The following is a 19,809-nucleotide window of genomic DNA, read 5'->3' as shown; positions in this document are numbered from 1 at the left end:
CCTCCTCTGGCAGCGAGTTCCAGGCACCCACTACCATCTGTGTAAAAAACTTACCTCGTACATCTCCTCTAAACCTTGCCCCTCGCACCTTAAACCTATGCCCCCTATTAATTGTCCCCTCTACCCTGGTAAAAAGTCTCTGATTATCCACTCTGTCTATGCCCTTCATAATTTTGTAGACCTCTATCAGGTCGCCCCTCAACCTCCTTCGTTCCAGTGAGAACAAACCAAGTTTATTCAACGTCTCCTCATAGCTAATGCCCTCCATACCAGAGGAAAGAGAAACTCAAGCAGAAAAAGAAAGAGGAGTTCAGCAACACATGGACAGTAGAGAGAGGTGTCTCTAGTTTGCTGTGTGAATTTCCACAAGTGATTGATGAGTTATAGCATCATAGAATCCCTACAGTGCAGAAAGAGGCCATTCGGCCCATCAAGTCTGCACTGACAGTCCGAAAGAACACTCTATCCAGGCCGACTCCCACACCCTATCCCAATAACGCCACCTAATCTTAGGACACTGAGGGGCAATTTAGCATGGCCACTTCACTTAACCTGCACTTCTTTACATTGTGGAAGGAAACTGGAGCACCTGGAGGAAACCCATGCGGACACGGGGAGAATGTGCAAACTTCACGCAGTCGGCAAGTTATGTATTGAATTTGGTATAAGGACATATTTTTCATTGAAGGCCCAGAAGTTCAGGTTATTGCTGGAGATGGCACCATGTCAGGGACAAGCTTCAGTGTCATGGCCTGCACTACACAGATCAGCAGCTACTTTCCAGCAAAGGTATATTAGCCGCTGGATGTGAGAAATGGGTGCACAAATCACTTAACATGCACAAAGAATTTTTTTTTCATCTGCCAGTGTTTGCTCAGTAACTAAAATTTATTTTTGGGAATTTGACTTACACTCAAGTGAACGCTCAGGAATTCACAAGAAAATAATTTGAAATGAAAATGAATGAAATTAAAATGAAAATGAAATGAATGAAAATCGCTTATTGTCACAAGTAGGCTTCAAATGAAGTTATTGTGAAAAGCCCCTAGTCGCCACATTCCGGCGCCTGTTCGGGGAGGCTGGTTCGGGGAGGCTGGTACATTTTCAACTGTCCCAGTGCCAAGCAAGAAGCCTTTGTGCCATGCTAGTTGTAACTCTTCACTGGTTAATGCATCTGTAAAGATTGCTGGGTAAAGGAATAGCGGGAATTTGAACCATCTTCTTGAATTTGTATTAGTCTTTTAAAACTTTTTGCCTGATGCAAAATATTTTATTTTTCTTGATTTAATAAATATTTTATTATTTGTATTAAACGTTCATCAGCAACCTCCTATGAATTTGTTCAGTTACTTTCCCCACGCTTTCTAAAAAATAAGTTAGGATCTAACAAGCCAGGTTTCACTCTATGATTTGAATTGTCCAGTGTTAACAGCAGCTAGCATCATAACATGGCACTTTATCACTTTGTGAGTGTAGGCCACATTTGAACACTGCCAGGAGTGACAGGATGGGAAATTGGCCAGCTCCTGTGTGGGACCGAATGGTAGATTGGGTCTGTGAGAGCAGTTGATCCAGAGGTGATTGAGCACTGGTTGGCAGCAGACCACAATATTTTCTGGAGCTAAAAGGAGCACCCTCACTTTTTATGGCCTCACAAACATTTCTCTCGAAACAAAATCAGGTTGGCATCTTTCAGATATCCTCCAGATGCAGGACCTTGGTCTGCTAACGCATAAAGAACATTAAAGAGGCAGTCAGATGCTGTTATAATGGAATTGTAGGCTTCTGTGGAAATATCTTGGACTCTTGCAGGCAAACAAAATCAAATTAATCGAAGCAGGAAGCCAGTTTCAGAATGTGTACACCAGAAAATGGGTATTTTCTACAAGATGTGTCTTATATTTGTCCATATGCAGATTTGGTCACAAACTGGGCCTGTTTCAAACAAGAAACCTCTTGCCTGAAGCAATATCAATGGGACCTGTAAGCTACCAGTAATCATGATCACAAAATGCATCATGTCACAAGCTTTCAAAAATCTTTACCTGAATTCTCTAGAAATGTTACGATAAACATAAAGTTGTTTATACAATAGTTTTATTCTCATTTTCTACCACACATTGCAGCATTTTCAGCAACAGTAACTTCTCATCAAGGCTACCCTAATTAAGGTAAACATGGCAGAATTCAGCAGATAAAAGGCTCAGAATGGGGCCATCGCAAATATCTACTTCCTCCTCCATGTGACACTGGTGAAGCATATGAACCAGGCTATAATGGAGAATCTCAAGTTGAGGCCAAACACATTGCTGTCATCCCCTGCCACAGTGGCAGAAGGAAAAGCTGGTCTGATAGGGGATCTCAAGGTTATCAGTATGCAGATCATCTAGTGGATGGTATTGGAATAGAACAGTTCCTCAATGTTAGAACTATTGATGCTCATTATCCAAGCTGATATCTCTGCGAATTAATGTGTGGCTTCGATCTGTTTCCTAGTCAGGTGATTTTTGAATAACAATATTGAAAAACAAGAGCATCTTTGTCTCGCTGTTGTCAATGTAAAAAGATGTAGAAGACGGTTTCACCAGTGATGAACTCGGGAATTAAATAAGTGCACTGCTGCTCACTGTTCTGAGCTAAGTGTCGCAACATTAAGATATATTTGCAGCTGAGGACACAAGTCAAAAATTTAAAATATGAATAAATCATAAGCCAAATTACTTGAAAAATGAACAGAAAGTATCTTTAGAGAGACAGTGTCTTGATTTTAACATGAAATACACTAATAATAACAATAATCATTGCTTCTGAATTTTGATAATATACATGTTACATTACGTACTGTTCTGGAGAGTTGATATCTTCTATGACATCTTTGTTTGTTCTGGAAGGCTCCAGAGTGGTGCCCCAAGGCACCTGTGTCTGCGAATCATGCTGGTTTTTCATTAGAGGCTTGTCACTATCTATAAAGAAATGTGATAATGTGAATTTTGCACACTGCAGGAATCCATCCCCACGTTACTGAATGCAAATCAGAACAAAATATAAATAACTCTGCATCAGTGTAATGGAAACATAGAATGATACAACACAGAAGGAAACCAATTCCTCCAGATATTTGAAAGAGAGATATGATTAATCGCATTTCCCTGCTCTTTCCCCATAGCCCTGCAATTTTTCCACTTCAAGTATTCATCCAATTCCTATTGGAACATTATTATTGAATCCATTTCCACCACCCTTTCAGGCACTGTATTCCAGATCATAACAATTTGTGTATAAACATTTTATTCTTCACGTTGCTTGTGGTTCTTTTGCCAATTACTTTAAATCTATTCCCTCTGGTTACTAAGCTTGCTTCCACTCGGAACAATTTCTCCTTATTTACTCTATCAAAACACTTCATGACTTTGTACAGTCTATCAAATCTCCCTTTAACTTTCTTTGCTCAAAGGAGAACCACATCAGTTTCTCTATGTAACAAAAGTCTTTGATTTCTCTAGCATTCTATTAATTGTCCTTTCTAACCTTGCTAGGGCCTTGATGTCCTTTCAAAAGTTTAGTGCCCAGAATAAACCACACCCCTCTAGCTGGGGGTCTGTTTTGCAAAGGCTTGGCATAACTTCCTTCCTTTGTATTCTATGCTTCTATTTGTAAATCTAAGGATCCCTATATGCCTTTTTAACTGCCTCTCAATTTGTCCTGCTGCCTACCCTCCTCAGTAATGTTCCTTCCAATTTCCCTCTGATGTGCATGGTGGTTTGTTGTCCTCGTGGTCCCTTTAAGGTTGTCCCTTTAAGATTCTCATGCGTACATCTTAAAGGGAACACTGTTGCATGTGACCAGTTTGGCTGTTGCACAGTACATTCCTGATTATTGTGTGCTTCACAAGTGTCCCCATTCCTGCATCCATATTAAAATTGTTTTATTTATATTATACTATTGCTTCTTCTCATGCTTCTGACCAAAACAAATCATTTTACATTTCTCTGAATTGAATATCATCTGTCATGTCCGCTCGTTTCACATTTCTGACTATGTCTTCCTGAAGTCTGTAACAATCTTCCTCATTGGTTACTACATTTCTGAGTTTCATATACATCTGCATACATGGTCACATTAATTTGTGGCAAAATAAGCAGAGGTCACAACACCGACCACTGGGCACTTTCCTCCAGTCTGATAAACAATCATTCACTACTACTCCCTACTTCCCATCCTTTTGCCTATTTTCATATCCACACAGCCACTTTAATCACATGGGTTTCAATTTTGCTAACAAGTCTATTATGTGATACTTTATCAAATGCCCATTGAAAGACCACAAACATGCAACTCGGTCTTTATCAACCTTGTCCATTATTTCATCAAGGAGCTTAGTCAATAATTTGCATTTAACAAATCCATGCAGGCTTTCATTTATTAACACAGTTTTTGAAGTGTCCATCAACCATTATTGTCTCTAAATGTTTCTCCACCACTGATGGTAGGCTGACTGGCCTGTGGCTGCCGAGAATCTACAGTTCCCCTTTTTTCCCCCCAAGTGCAACACTTGAAATTCTTCAGTCCTCTGGCACCAATCCGACATTTTATGTCAAGGGGTTAAAAACTCCAATGCACTGCTCCTTGGCATGCACTGGTTATGTATTTTGCATAATTGCATATTCCCAGCAGTAAGGTGCCTGTGTATTAACTCTAATGGAAAGCAGCGTACAAGTGTAACTTTGCTGTACATATTCCAAAGTACACCCAAAAGGGGTGCATCAAAGTTTTAAACCCCAAAATGGTTCCCAAATTTTCTTGTTATTATACTTATTACATGTTTGCAGGAGCTTTCATTTGTCGCTTATTGCACACTGCTACCTTGGCCCTTTCATTTCAGCTAAATAACATTGATCATTTAGTTGGCTAAAGCAATGAGTAGCTGAACTACACAGATCCTGCAGCTTCCAGGTTCTACCTTCCGCCTGCTTTCATTTAGCTCATCTTAGTTGGAGTTCTAATAATGGAATATATAATTGACCTTAGAATCATGCAGCTATTTGATAGGGTTGTGGAGCAGGGGAGAGGAGCTGAATTGGCTTATGTTCACTCCCCCTCCTGATTGTTCTGGTGCGATGTCACTCACGGTTCAATAATCATACTTCTCATTTTTACAAGAATAGAAATTTAATAATGTGTCTATTTTATGGATATGGAACTGATGCATTGAGAACCAATTTTGGAGACCAATGTCAAAAGGACACCCAAACGGCATCCTACCTGATTGTGGGTTGCTCATCTTTAAGGTAACCCTCCCAGGTGCCTGAAACTGATGTTAGACCCCTTACATATGAAAATATAACCATTAACCAGCTCTGGATTTTGTATTTACTATAAATAGCACTTAAGAGTCACAGATATGCCTTCAGAAAAAAGTAATCTACCGCTCCATTTTAAAACAGCTTATTCCTTGACTTATCATAAGCAACATCTCTAAGTTCCAGTTGTAAAAATAAAGTTAAAAGTAGCTTGATCTCTCATAAAGAATAAATATACAGAAAATTCCAGTTAGAAAAGTAAAAATAGGTCTTTACAGCTATAGCTGTATTGACATTTTCATGAAATTACAATAGCTAAGAAGTTCACTGCAAGCGGACAATGGTACAGCTTCCGTAATGAAAAGCAAAGGGAGTTTGCTCCAGGTTTCCTCCAGGAGTCATAGAAATAGTCCATCTTCAAGTATCTGCTCCCAACTCACCCTTCCAGTAACCTTACTTGCAACCAGCCAGCTGTGCACTACAACCAGCTGTTTTTCTGCCACAGGAAACTGGCAAGTTGCTGCAGTTTGCCCACTCGGTGTCTGCAGTGGGCCAGAAAATGTTCATAAGAACCAAATTTTAAATCGATTTGAGCACCCGCCAGATGATTTAGCAGGTACTATAGGGACAGTCGAATATCTGCTCCTTTGGGGCAGTAGAAAATATTAAATCTAATTCCATATGCTGATATGAATTTTGGTCTTTATTGGGTTCACCTTGTGCCTTTCCTTTATTTTCATAAGTACATTTGAAGCAATGTTCTGGATGTATCCTGTTTACTATCATACATATGGAAATACCTTGTATGGCTGCACTAAAGTATTGCACTTCCATTACTCCTGTCCTCTTCAAACTCCGTTACATTCCTGTGTTTTAATTTCAAATTTCTCATCCTTATTTCTGAATCTTCCATGTTAGCTTAATGATCACCTATTGGTTGTGTCTCAGCATGCTCCTTTAACACCAAATTTCTTTGCTCCACTATTAATGGTCACTCGTTCAAAACTCATCCTAATCTTGCTTTATAAACCTCATCCAACCCTAATTTTCCAACAATGCCTTCAGATCCAAATCCTAGGCCGGGACTTTCCAGCCTTGCTATGGCAGAACTTGTGGTGGGCCAGCCAAAGGTCCATTGATTTGCGTTGGGACCAGACAATCCCGGGGGGGATAAGTCCACCCCCAGTCTCTCCATTCCTCTCTCCTTTTCCCAGGGCTCCCTACACCTTCCACCTTATTGTAAAATTTTCTGAATTTGTTTTAAATGCAATGAACTCACAGTAGGTACATTTCAAAACTTGATGGGCCATCATTTCCTTGGAGGCAATCAGTGCCGGATTGCCACTGCTTACCCACTTACCTGCGCTAATAAGTGCCTGTCTCACCTGTCCTTCCTGACTCAGGCTGGGTGGGATTCTGGCAGTGCAGTGCATCCCCAGTTCCAACATCAAAGTCCAAAAGAAGTGGAGAAAAGAAAGACACGCACCCTTTTTACGACACTAGTTGCTGTAAAGCAACTGATTTCAAAGTTCCCATTGAAAATAACAGATCACGGTGAAGGAAAGTGTCTAAGGTAAGTGGATGGGGTTTGTTGGGTGGGTGCCGAGGGTGGTGGTGGTGGGGGGGGGGGGGGGGGGGTCAGACATTGGGGTAGTTGAACATCGGTTGAGGGGGTGGCAGGGCTGCACACATGGCGGGGTTCGTACTTCTGGGGAAGGGTATGGAGGGGTCAGGCACCAGCGAGGGTGGAAGGGATCAGACATTGGGGGGTTGCGGGGATTGGACATGGGTGAGTTGGACGTCAGATTGGGTGGGAGTCAGGTTGGGTCGGATCAGGCCATGCTTCTTGGGTGAGGTCAAAGATTATGGTTCTTCATTTTAGAATGCTGATATCCTTACGGCGAACACATTTTAAATTAGATTCAGGTGACAGCCCTGGTGGACAAGACTCAAAGGCTTATGGCTCAAAGATCTCTGGCTTCGAACAATGGACCTCCACTTTACGGAGCAGGGGCTAATTAATAAAATAGTTAATAAAGAATTGCTGTTAACATACAGAAGGTACAAAGACTTCCTTAACAAAAATGTTCTATAACCCACACCATCCCAATGGGGGTGAGCTGAGAAGAGGACATTGATAAAGGCTGTCCACAATGATCATCATATGTAGTTCCAGCTTCTTATGCATTCATGAAGTATTTCAAAGTTCTTTCACTTCCTCACTAATTTAAGGCCAAATGTCACTGATTACAAAGCTACTAAACTTGCATTAAAAAGGCAAATGAAACACTGGCCTCTATCTCAAGAGTGCTGAAAAACAAAGAGGTAGGAGTTTTATTACATACATGCAGAACTCCAGGTAAACTTCATCTGGAGTACTACACCCAGCCTGAGCACCATGCCTCAGGAAGAATAAACGGGCTTTGGAGGGGATGCAGCATAGATTCAGCAGAATGGTAGCAGGACTAAAAGGGTAAATTATAAAGTCAGATTGCCTGAACTAGATAAGGCTTGCATTTCCTCAAAAGTAGAAGAAATATGTAATTGAGGTGCTTAAGATGATAAATAGATTTGATAGAGGGAAATTACTTCCTCGAGCTGGAGGGAAAAGGGTCTGAAACAAGGGATATAAACTTAAAATCTTCACTGGGCCATTCAGGGATGAAGTCAGAAAGCGCTCATTCACACAAACGGTAATGGAAACTGGAGATCTCTCCTTCAAAAAGGTGTTGAGGAGAAAATTTCAAAACTGAGGTTGATAGATTTTCTCGCTAGGTAAATGTACTAATGTTTACAGAACCAAGGTGGGTAGATAGAGTTAACCAACCGATCAGCCATGATATAACTGAATGATGGAACACGCTCAAGGGGCTGTATGGCCTTTTCCCATTCCTGTGTTCTGTCACTGACATAATAGGAGCTATAATGGAGGAAGAAACCAATCACTTCAATGATTGCTCGCCATTTCCAGATTTACAGCTGCTAGTGTATTCTCACCAACTTTATTCTGGAGTTTACCAATGCAAGCATCAGCACAGAGACAATCACAAGCGATGTCAGAGGTAAGTTGCTGAGCACTGGAGTAGGGGTGAGAAGGGAGAGCACCTTGTATTCCCCATTGATGCATGGGGTGCTACCTGATGCTATTTTGAAATAGCTAAGGAATGGCAACTAAAATTATCGTAATACAGACTTTAAATTATTCGGAAAGTTAACTAATTTCCTAAATCAATACTTGTGTGTGTTTCCCAAAATAAAAAAGGTAATCGATTTGAAGATCTGGTCTAATGTGGGTTTTCCCTTATATTGTCTGAATATATTACCAGCTATTTCATGTAAAAAACTTTTGTGACCTCAACTTGTCCTGAACAGGTATCTTAATGTAATCCCCTCTGTAATGGAACACTTTAGAAGCTAGTCACCCAGAAAAATCTAATCTATTGGGTTTTCTTCGGTCCTTTTTTGGGGATCTCATGTTCCATTTGCTGTCTAGTATGATCAGAGAGTTACCAGTGCAGCCAAGGAAAAAATAAATACACAATTTATACAGGACTGCAATTTTTCAGATAAGCGCTCCAAAGCTACATGAGCTGTTGTGGAAATTGTTGAATGCACTGAAGAGCCTTCCAGGACAAACATATACAAATGTTGTAATTTGCAGCAAACACCACCAGTTCGCTGCTATACATCAAATATGATTAAACAATGTCAGAAAGCCCACTGGCTGTGTCTTCTTTGAAATGTTGCGGAATCTTCTGAGGGTATTACAGACAGATGCTCTTACCATTTCCATCTGTGAAGTTCCGTATGCCCAGGATGTTATTGAGCTCTTTAATGTGGTTTTGTTTAATGTACTGCGTCTTTTCAGGCGTGTCCTGTAGCTGCATGGTAACCTCCTCAAGCTCTTTGTCAAGCTGTAAAGGGAAACGGCACACCTTCAATGAACACAGTTTAAATTCAATTACGGCTATGTGAATGGTTGTGACCTTTCCTCAGCTATGGGCAAAGAGAGGATTCGCAGCATCAGATGCTTCAAGGGATTTAATTGCAATTTGTACCGCATCCAAGCTGTAGATGAGAGTTTGAATTTTCCACTTCTCGGAGTTCATCACAGATTCATGAATTCTGCACTTCACTCTCATCCTGCCCCGTGATGTAGTCAAAATCAATTAATTAGAATGGCCCAGTAGAAATTAAATTGTCACATTCACTGGACAATCTCCAGTAAACATAAATCTATCAGAGCATGCACTGGCAAACAACCAGTGCGTGAAAATAATTTCTCCTTGAGAAATTGTCTCTGTTACCATGAACATGTATTGAATGTAAACAGAGGCCTGAATTTTCACTTTTGAGTCAGGAGGGCAGGGTTGGAAAAATTCCTGACTCCCCAACCCGACTTGGGAGAAAGTGCCCCTGGATGGTTTGATTTCTGTCCCGTTGTTGGGGTCGGGGGTGGAGGGGGAGGATGGGGTAGGGGTGGGGCTGTTAATAGGACCTGCATCCCCTGGAAAGCAGCCAAAGGAGATTTGCCAAATGCGAAGGCGGGATGTGTGAAAGGCCAGCCGTCACTTTGTCACAGCTCAAATCAAGAAAAAAAAAAAAGCATCTTGCTCTCATCGATAATACCCCCACACACTCCCCATGCCCAGTCCATGCAACTTCTTGCCCTCCAGTCACTCCCTATGGACTCCCAAACCCTCCATGCCAAACGATGCCTCTCCACCCATTCTCATGGCTCCTCATTCCCTCCATCCCAAAGTATGCCCCTCTCTCAATTACCATTTCCCCTCAAATCCTCCATATCAGCCTCTGCCTCTTGACCCACCCCTACATGTCACCCCCAGGCCAACCTATGTCCCACTATACACCCTCTCATGGTGCCTCGTGTCCCAGGCCAACCAATACCTCTCTACCCATCTCATGACTTGTTATAACCCCTTTGCCAACTTCATGCCAACCCATTACCCCCATCCACCTCACATCTTCCATGACAACTCATACAGCCTCCACCATTGGCACACCACAGGATCCAGGCTGAGATATGATATTATAATAAAACTAAAACACTCTAATTGATTTTAAAATCCACTCACTATTTTTAGATTCATTCAACTAGTTAATCCCTTACAAACCAAGCACTTGTATTCATAGCTCCATATCAAAGGCTTTATAACCACTTGAAACCACTTGTGAACTGACAGGTACCCATTGTCATAATGATAGATTGTGGAACCATTCTTCAGCATACATCCTATAATGATAGCTAGCAAACCTATGACAACAGACAAAATGATATCAAACACTGAAATTTCTATAATTACAGACTTTCTTTCCAAATTTAAAGGTCAGGAGATTTAAATGCTTTGCCAATTTGAAGTTTCAAAGTGATTTATATGCTTTGACAGCTTGATAGTTCCAATGAGTTTATCCAATTTTTACATGCATTCATATCTACTTTTGACAATCCAAAGGGCATTTGACATCTCCCAATTGTGTACCTAGACCTATGCAAAAAGGGTGTACCATACCTCTCTAAAAGGGTACCCTACTTCTCCAAAGAACTCCGGTAAGTTTAGACCTTCTTAAAAAATGTAAAGCCCATAAATCATGTTTTGGACATCCCATGAATGAAAATTAGATCTGTTTGAAGGTAGTTGCAGTTTTCAATGTGCAGCAGCCTCTGTGAACCACAGACTTGCAAAATACAACCTGCCCCTGTTACCTCTATCCCTGCTGAAAATGATGGATGCTGGGTTTGGGGGTGGGACTTCCAGAATTGGGGCTCTGGCAGAATTTTGGCTGAGCTGCAGACGCGCCCGGTGGTTGCAAAAATTCAGACCAAAATATTTGCACTCTGACAGTTTGGAAATGGTAAGTAACATGCCTACACTTTCACATGTAATATATATATTATATATATATCACTGCAGTGTGAGATGGTCATACATGTGCTTTGATTCATCATGATCAGTAAATTGGCTAACAGCAAGATAAAAAAGAATAGTAAACAATCACATAAAATGAATTGAGTCCTGCCATCCGTCAAGGGATTTATTAATTTTCAGAATTTATGAAGCTTTGATCTGTACCTTCATTGGGAACTGTCTATTTGCTTGAGTCTATTAAAACTAACTGAGAAATTGATATTGGTTGGCATCTGGCACCCATTCTCTGCCTTGATGTAGCCTCTCCACCCATTTTCATGGCTCCTCATTCCCTCCATCCCAACCTATGCCTCTCTATCCACACCCCATTGACCTCATGCTTCCCTGCAGAAACAATAATCATTTTCCTTTGAGTTTTCAAACAATTGTTCTTCTTGAGGCTATTCACTAGAAATTCACAGTTCTTTTTGTGTGAAACTGTTTGCATGATCCATGGAAAGAAAAGAGAACATATAACAGATTTGGTTGAAAGAAAAGTGAGCACCTCTGTGATTTTCATTCGCAGACGATGGTTATCAGTCTGAAAGCCCTCAAGTCGAGATGTATTTGCCTGGTTCACGCTTGTTACAGAGGTCGATGTTTTCGAGTCTTCTTTCTTCTGATTCTGGGTAAATTGTAATCGTCTATTCTGAGTGGCTGCGTCTGGATTTGTTCTTAATGTAATCAACTGTAGGGAGAGTACCAGGAAAGGACAGTTAAGTACAATACACTAAATCAAACGGCTTTAAAACATCTATGGCTGTTCAGGGGGTATTCCTGTCATAACTAGGTTATGACCCAGTTGTACAAGATCCCACATAACAGTAAACTTTCTGAGGTGGCGCCTCTGATTGCCCCTTTGAAGGCTATTGAGTAAAGGAATGGAGCTGAGGGTGGGAACTGTAAACATTGGATCTTGAGTCTTGACTGGGATCCAGCTTTTGGTCAGTTCAGATGTGCCTAGTGATGTAGTTTTAATTCACACAATGGGGGTGTGGCAGCTTACTGTTCCTGGACATGTACAGACCCTGATGCTCACTTTTCATACACTGCAGAGAACATAAGCTTAATTTACAAAAGGCTGTCTCAGAGGAATAGCTTTTTTGTTCATTACAAAGATGAAAATACAAAGAAAGGTAAATTCACAGCAGAGAGATGTGCCCAAAGGGAGCATGAGATAGAGAATCAGCACCACACTTTTGCAACCTTGGCCCTGAAAGTCATCAACCTAATGATGATTGTGTCTGTCAGGTACCTTTGTAACTGACACTTGCGGACTGTCCAGCATCAGAGCAGGTTCCTTTTTAAAAAAAAATTTAGTGTACCCAATTCATTTTTTCCAATTAAGGGGCAATTTAGCGTGCTCAATCCACCTAGCCTGTACATCTTTAGGTTGTGGGGGCGAAACCTATGCAAACACAGGGAGAATGTGCAAACTCCACATGGACAGTGACCCAGAGCCGGGGTCAAACCTGGGACCTCGGCGCCGTGAGACTGTAGTGCCAGCACTACGCCACCGTGCTGCCCTCAGAGCAGGTTCCTTAAGCTTTCTGTCACTCTTGGGCATTCATTCCTGATTTCTTGATATTGTAGCATGGTCGGAAGTCCAAATTAATCTCTGACTTGGATAACTGTCAACAGGGTCTCAAAGGGAACTCTCTCTGGTTGCATGAACTATGGTTGGGCCAGCAATGCTGGTCTGAGTGAGTAAATCTCAAAACAAGGCCAAGAGGAATATAAAGCATGTCAGGATCACAGTGAAAGAGACTGGAAGAAATGCAAAACAAGTTGGGATAACTGTGAAGCAGACCAGGAGGAGTGTGAAGGAGGTCAGAGTAATTGTGAAGCAGACCAGGAGGAGTTTGAAGCAGGTCATGATCATGCTGACGCAGATCAGGAGTGTGAAGAAGGTCAGTATCACTCTGAGGCAGATGGGGAAGAGTGTGCAGCACGTTAGGATCACTGTGAAGCAGACCCGGGAGGAGCGTGAAGTTGGTCAGGGTCATTGTGAAGCAGACCTGAAGGAGCATGAAGCAGGTCATGATCATTGTGACGCAGACCTGGAGGAGTGTGAAGAAGGTCAGTATCACTCTGAGGCAGATGGGGAAGAGTGTGCAGCACGTCAGGATCACTGTGAAGCAGACCCGGGAGGAGTGTGAAGTTGGTCAGGATCATTGTGAAGCAGACCTGGAGGAGTGTGAAGAAGGTCAGTATCACTCTGAGGCAGATGGGGAAGAGTGTGCAGCAGGTCAGGATCATTGTGAAGCAGACTTGGTGGAGTGTAAAGCAGGTCAGGATCAGTGAGAAAGTAATAATCACCAATTAAAGCCAATCTACATACAATTAATGGGAATGGTCCCCTGTCTAATGGTCTCCCATTATTTAACCACCACCTGTAGCCATCTGAGATGGTCACTTACAGAGGGAAACATGGCCACTTACAAAGGGAAGTATGGCCACTTGCAAAGAATCATGGGAAATATGGCCAATGCAGGATCCAGACAAACTCAGAGCTTAAGTGTATATTGGCCACTCGATAACCAGACACTATCGAAACCCCCAGCCAATTTGCATTCTAATGGCCCATTAACCCAGAACAAAAGACTTGTACTCAGGGATCAGAAAACGATACAGACTCTTCGGCGCCACTACCTTCACCCAGGAAGCCCAAACAGCCAAGGTCAATGACCGCTCAGGACACGCCCAGCCATCAAGGCACCCGCCCCTTTATTGGCTTAAATCGAAGGCAGTAATCGAACCATGCCAATTTATTGGGTCCAAAGCTAAGGACCGCCCAAAAGAGCGCGAAACACCCGAACGATAAAAAGAGACACTGCCATGTGTCCAGTCTCTTTTGGCCCCGGCACACTGGAACTCTCTTGGCCACGGCTTATGCCTAAAACCAATTGCAGCATCACGACCAGAAGCAAGTTCAAGACCAACGATCGCTACCAGACGGATGAGTCCAGCAGAAATGAAGTCACTTCTCCAGACCCAGCCACGCTAGATCCGAACAAAGGCTTTGTTCCTCTGCATAAAGCCGGGTGCCTGAAGTTAAGTACAGGTTGTTGTAGTGTTAGGTGTAATTTAGCTTGTAGTGTTTTATGTTGCATGTCGAAGTAATTCTTGTGTGTAAATAAACTATCATTGAACTTGAACTAACTAACTGGTGTTTTGGTCTTTGATCGATATCTGGTAAAGCCTTGTGGTGGTATCATTTGATACCTGGCGACTCTGAAAAGCAATATTATCATTAATAACTGCTATATCTAGTTAATTTGGCAACATTATTGGTGCTGAATTGGCAACATTATTGGTGACGCTGGTGGGATAGTATTCCACTCATTAATAAGAGCAACACACCCCAGCAAATGGTCACGCGGACACCGATTAGTGCATTTTCTTCAAAATGTAAAGCTAGCTGAATAGCTCCTGTGGGGACCGGAGGGAGTGAGTAGCCACCTTTGATCTCGAGCAGTGAGCCTGGTGCATGAGGGTTGCTGCCCCAGTGCTTGGGATGGGGGGGGGGTTCGTCCCCAGGGTGGATGGCCTCAGTCGGGGGTTGGGGAGGGGTGGGCCACCAAAGTTGGGGATTGAGGAGGTGTCAATGGGCGGGGTGGGTTGGTTCTCAGTGCCCACGGGTCCACCATGCCACCACCTGCAACTCCAGCTCTCACTGCTCTGATCCACCGACCACCCACAACTCCTATTGACCGTGGCGGCATCTGGCTGCACGGCTGAAGGCTATTGCTAATAGGGATTTGGTAATCGTAGTAAAGTGAGCACTTCACAGCCCTCAAGTGGATTCCCGTGAGTAGGCATGCCATGTTGCAGGTGGGAGCTATTGGTCAGCATCTGAATCAGACCACGAGGCCTGGACATTCTGCCTGAACGCTGGAGGACTCAACACCACAGATTCAGCAGCCAAAATCCGAACTCCCAGGGGCTGGGCTGCAGCATTGGGGCCATCAACCCGACCAGAGTTTGGGTTGGGGACCAGTGAGGGAACCAGCGCCCAGTCCAGGTAACGTTTCGAGTAGGTGTCTGGGGTGCAGGATCTGAGGTACGGTGCCAAGCGCCCCCGCTGTGCTGGGAATGTGTGAGCAGGATGGGTTGGATGGCACCCTGAGGGATGGCAGGGGATGTGAGGGGGGGGGGGGGGAAGGGGTAGGGAAGCCACAGAGTACAGGTGGGTCCCAGGGTGGAAGCCATTGCTGGTTGTCCATCTCTCACCCTTTCCAATTCCTTCCAGATACTACATGAGGTGGATGATATCTTGGACCCCGTGGAAGCTACCCTCATGGTGCTGTGGTCAGGCCAGGCGGCCAGACGCTGGAGAAGGCAGCAGCAGCTTCGGCGGAGCAGTGCCCATGTGCATAGCCTGCCCCACACCCTGAGGACACGGCTGCCCATCAGGCCTGGACGGACCCAGAGGGGGCGGCCAACAGCCCAAGGTGTACAAACGTCGCTGGTCCTTCGCACAGATGCAGACAGCGTGTGCCACTGGAGGCTCTGCCTCAACAAGGGAATGGTATGGTACCTGTGTCATGCCCTTGCGGACTTGGAACCATGTGGAAAAGAATGATACCCGCTCCTGGTGGGCATCAAGGTCATTGCAACCCTGAACTTTTACGCCGCAGGATCATCACAGGCCTCGAGAGGCATTTCACAAACTACACCCTGCAAATGAAATCACGGATGCCCTGTTCGCCCAGGCAGCTAGCTATATAAAGTTTGACATGGATCAGACCCATCAAGATGCCTGGACAGCAGGATACTCCACCATCGCCAGATGTCCTGGGTCCAGGGAGGAAAAGATGGTATGCATGTCGCCTTGCACGTACCGGAGTGTCAAGGAGTGCCGTACATCAACAGTAAGGGGTTCCACTCCCTGAATGTTCAGCTTGTACGCAATCACCACCTCTTGATCATGCAGGCATGTGCAAGCTTCCCAGGGAGTGTGCACTACAGCAACAGCCTGGGGCTGTCGGAGATCCCAGGCCTCTTCGAGGACCATCCCAGGATAGCCGTTTGGCTCTTGGGGATACAAGGTACCCGCTTAGGACCTGGCTAATTATGCCAGTACTGAGCCTGGTGACCGATGCGAAGACCGGATTCCCGACAGAATGGAACCCATGTGGCCACCTGGGCTGCCATTGAGCAATGCATCGGACTCCTCAAAATGTGGTTCCGATGCCTCGACCACTCTGGTGGTGCCCTGTAGAACACCCCCCAGAGAGTCACTCATTTTGTGGTGGTCTGCTGTGTCCTCCACAACCTGCCAGAGCAGCAGGATGACGTGCTGGAGGTGAAGGGAAAGGAACATGCGGCCACTGAGGAGGAGGAGGACGTGGAGGCACCGGACTAGGAGGAGCTGGAGGACAAGCCTGGGGTGGGCCCGAGGGACCAGCAAGAGGATGGAGGCCGGGCAGCAGTGGCGAGGGCCCGGCATTCCTGTAGGGCCAGGAAGGCCCTCATCCTATTCTGCTTCTCATAGAATGTGGCTTCGTTCGTCATCGCACTCCTGAGGCAGGGGCTCGGATGTTGGTCCACATTGCCGAGTAACATGCCAGAGGCATCATATATCTCGGGTGCAAAGTGTTTTAATGATGTACATTGGTGACCCCAACTGCCCCTAGCCCCCGATGGTGACCCCCCCCCTCCCCACCTCTCTCCCTCCTTTCCCCCCCCCCCCCCCCCCCCCCCCCAGTGCCCTCCCAGTGATCCTTGACCTGTTTAGCTTTCCGTGTTGTACCACTGCATCGCGGTATGTCCCCAGCATGCACATCAGAGGTGGAGGCAGCCTGCTGTTTTCTGTGCCCCGTTGTCTTTGTTGCCCCTGGCGTGCGTCCTCTGGGGGCTGGAGGGACATGGCTCAGTTGCCAGCAGCACATGCCTCGCTGTTCCACCCCATTCCCGAGGTTGACGCTGAGATCAATTTACTGAATAATCTTTATTGTCACTTACATTACATTACATTAACACTGCAATGAAGTTACTGTGAAAAGCCCCTAGTCGCCACATTCCGGTGCCTGTTCAGGTTCACAGGGAGAATTCAGAATGTCCAAATTACCTAACATGTGCCGTTGTCAGGGGGATATCGCGGGTGAGCTTATGACCGCTGTTGCCATCCCATAGGGCAGCTCCGGGTTGGCACCCAGAGCCCCCTCCTCCCGGTCGGTGATCATAAGGCCCTCGGGGTCACATCGGGACTGAGGGGCAGCTGGATTGAGCTCCGGATGTCCCTAAGTCACTGGCAGTGCCAGCCCTGTCGGCTCCCCAATGTCGCACCATGGTGTTGACGCCCTCAGCGATACTTCTCAGTGACTGGGACATGCTCTGCAGCGCCTCAAAAAGATCCACCTGGGACTGTGAAATGTTGTCTTGCGACTCGGACATGCTGCCGAGGCCCTCAGCCATGGCCGTCACTGACTGAACCATGCCTTGGACACCTCCCACTCATGCTGCCGATGTCGTGCATCAGGCTCTCCATTGCAGTCGCCACCCGAGCAGTGTTGGCCTCGGTGCCACGCATTGCCGGCAACATCTCCTGCGCCCGTACGGACTCCTCCAATTAGCTATAGGCATGCTGGAGTGTCACTGGCATTCCTCTCTGAATCTCACGGCCATGCCCTATCGACTGCATCAGCTCTGGGTAAACCACCTCCAGAGATTCAGCATCTGACTGGGACCCAGCTGGGTCCTGGGATCCAGCAGAACTCCTATTGCTGTCTCCCCTGGATGTTACTGCCTCCACCTAATGTGCCTCAGCAACTTTGTGGTGCTCACCAGATTGTGTCCAAGAAGCCTGTCCACTACTTTCACCCACCAAGGTGTGTGTCTCTGTGTAGATGGAGGGTGGGGTTGACGGCTGTGACACATCTATTGTGGTCTCCTTGGAGCTCCCCTCCAAGGTATTCTCATGGGAGGCAGGAGCGGGGGAACCACTCTGGCACCATCGGATGGAGACCCTGCGGGGGAACGGTCACTGGGTGATCATTTGTCTAGCATTAAAGTGCATGTGTGAAAGGTCATCTAGGTGGCGGCCGATGGATCCTCACCTCCGTGCTGTGTGCCAACATGTACGTCGGTGACCGATCTGTTCTCGGCCACCCCCTCGACCTCCAGGGCCCGTTCCTTGTAGGAGGTGAGGACTCTCATGTGAGGCACCGCCGCCTGTCTGGGCCATTTCCTGCCTGCTGTGAGCCAACTTCTCCTGCAGGGACACAGAGAGGGCATTGTGAGCCTCACGTTTCGTGCATTGCGGGGAGGGGCGTAGCAGGTATGAGCATGGGTGTGCCAATGCATGGTATGGTGCTGGGCGGTGGCGGTGCTGGGTGCATGGTCGTTGGGGTGGTGGGGGGTGGGGGGGGGGGGGGCTTTAGGGGCCGATGCCAACTCAGCAGCTGGAGGTCTTGATCTTCTTAAGGTGCTGGGTGCTGACCCTCCTGGTGACACTCCCCAAACTGACGGATGATGCCAGGTGACACTGGCTTCTCTGTGGCTGATCCTCTGAGCCCCTTGGGGGAACAGGGTATTCCGTCTGGACTCGACCACATCAAACATTCTGGTCAGGTCGGCATCCTTGAATCGTGGGACTGGTCTCCTCGGCTGCGTGGTTGTGTGCTGTTTGGGGTTTGCTCTGCAGGATCGGTCCAAGTGCTGCTCCCCCTTGTTAGTGGGATAAATACGACATAGCAGGCAAGGTTCTTTGAAGAACAGCATTAAATTACTTTATTGATAACTTCTCATTCAACATACCTTTGGCACAAAAACCAGGCAGAGAGTGATGGTGCTGCAGAAAATGATCACCAGAGCAACGATACAGAACTGGACATTTGGTTGGTCTCGAGTTAGGAATGAAACAGCTGCTCCTATTATGCACATGATTCCTACATTATATACACTCATTCCAATATACTTGCTGTCATTCAGGGCTGGGATGCTCACATTCCGAGTTTCCCAAGCAAGAAAACATCCAAACAACTGAAAAAGAGGAAAGAATCAGTTGAAATACTATTTGCAATGTAAGCAGATGAATGCTTAGTTCACTAATCTAAGAGAGTATATGAATCCATTTAAAACAACTAGACTAACACATTAAAATAACAGAGAGGAATATTACATGGATACAGTAAATGCTTATCCACAAAACATGCAATGAAGGAATATTTAACAAATGAGCATTAATAAAGCTGTTTTGTTGCTATGTACCTACTGGTCTCTCCATTTGTTATCTTTCCAACTATGTCTATAATAGCAAACTAATAGCAAGTGTTATTTTTTTTTAAAGGGCTGATATAAAACAAATGTAGTGTCAGAAAAACAAAGGTAGTTTTAAGGGATTTATATTTGTATCGGTAAACATTAGAAATAAGGTATTGTTTTAAGTGCGTTTAATTTAATGTTTTTGTGCTTGGATGCGTGAAACCTACAGTTAGATTCATGTTAGACAAAGGTGATGTATGTGTGGGGGTTGATTAAGAGCCACCTGTTTTTCTATTCTGCATAGAGAGGGCTACACTGTGAAGAATAAATAAGCCAGCAGGGGTTGTGTAGAAACTGGGGCTTTGTAAGTTTTA

The 19,809-nt window shown here is 45.1% G+C and overlaps 1 protein-coding gene across 1 annotated transcript in view; it reads right to left on the bottom strand.

The window, feature by feature from the left end:
• gabbr2 (gamma-aminobutyric acid (GABA) B receptor, 2) overlaps positions 1-19,809 on the bottom strand; it is a 1,455,116-nt gene that overhangs the window by 4,888 nt on the left and 1,430,419 nt on the right. Inside the window, exons 15-18 of the mRNA XM_072509007.1 lie at positions 18,989-19,213; positions 11,733-11,915; positions 9,085-9,214; positions 2,843-2,963 (exon numbers count right to left, since the gene is read on the bottom strand). Coding sequence (XP_072365108.1) covers positions 2,843-2,963; positions 9,085-9,214; positions 11,733-11,915; positions 18,989-19,213 — 659 coding nt within the window. The remainder of the gene's footprint in view (positions 1-2,842; positions 2,964-9,084; positions 9,215-11,732; positions 11,916-18,988; positions 19,214-19,809) is intronic.

This window comes from Scyliorhinus torazame, chromosome 6 (assembly GCF_047496885.1).
Source record: "Scyliorhinus torazame isolate Kashiwa2021f chromosome 6, sScyTor2.1, whole genome shotgun sequence".
Taxonomy (NCBI): Eukaryota; Metazoa; Chordata; class Chondrichthyes; order Carcharhiniformes; family Scyliorhinidae; genus Scyliorhinus; species Scyliorhinus torazame.
The sequence above is the reverse complement of the archived record's forward strand: the minus strand, read 5'-3'. Positions and strand labels throughout refer to the sequence as shown.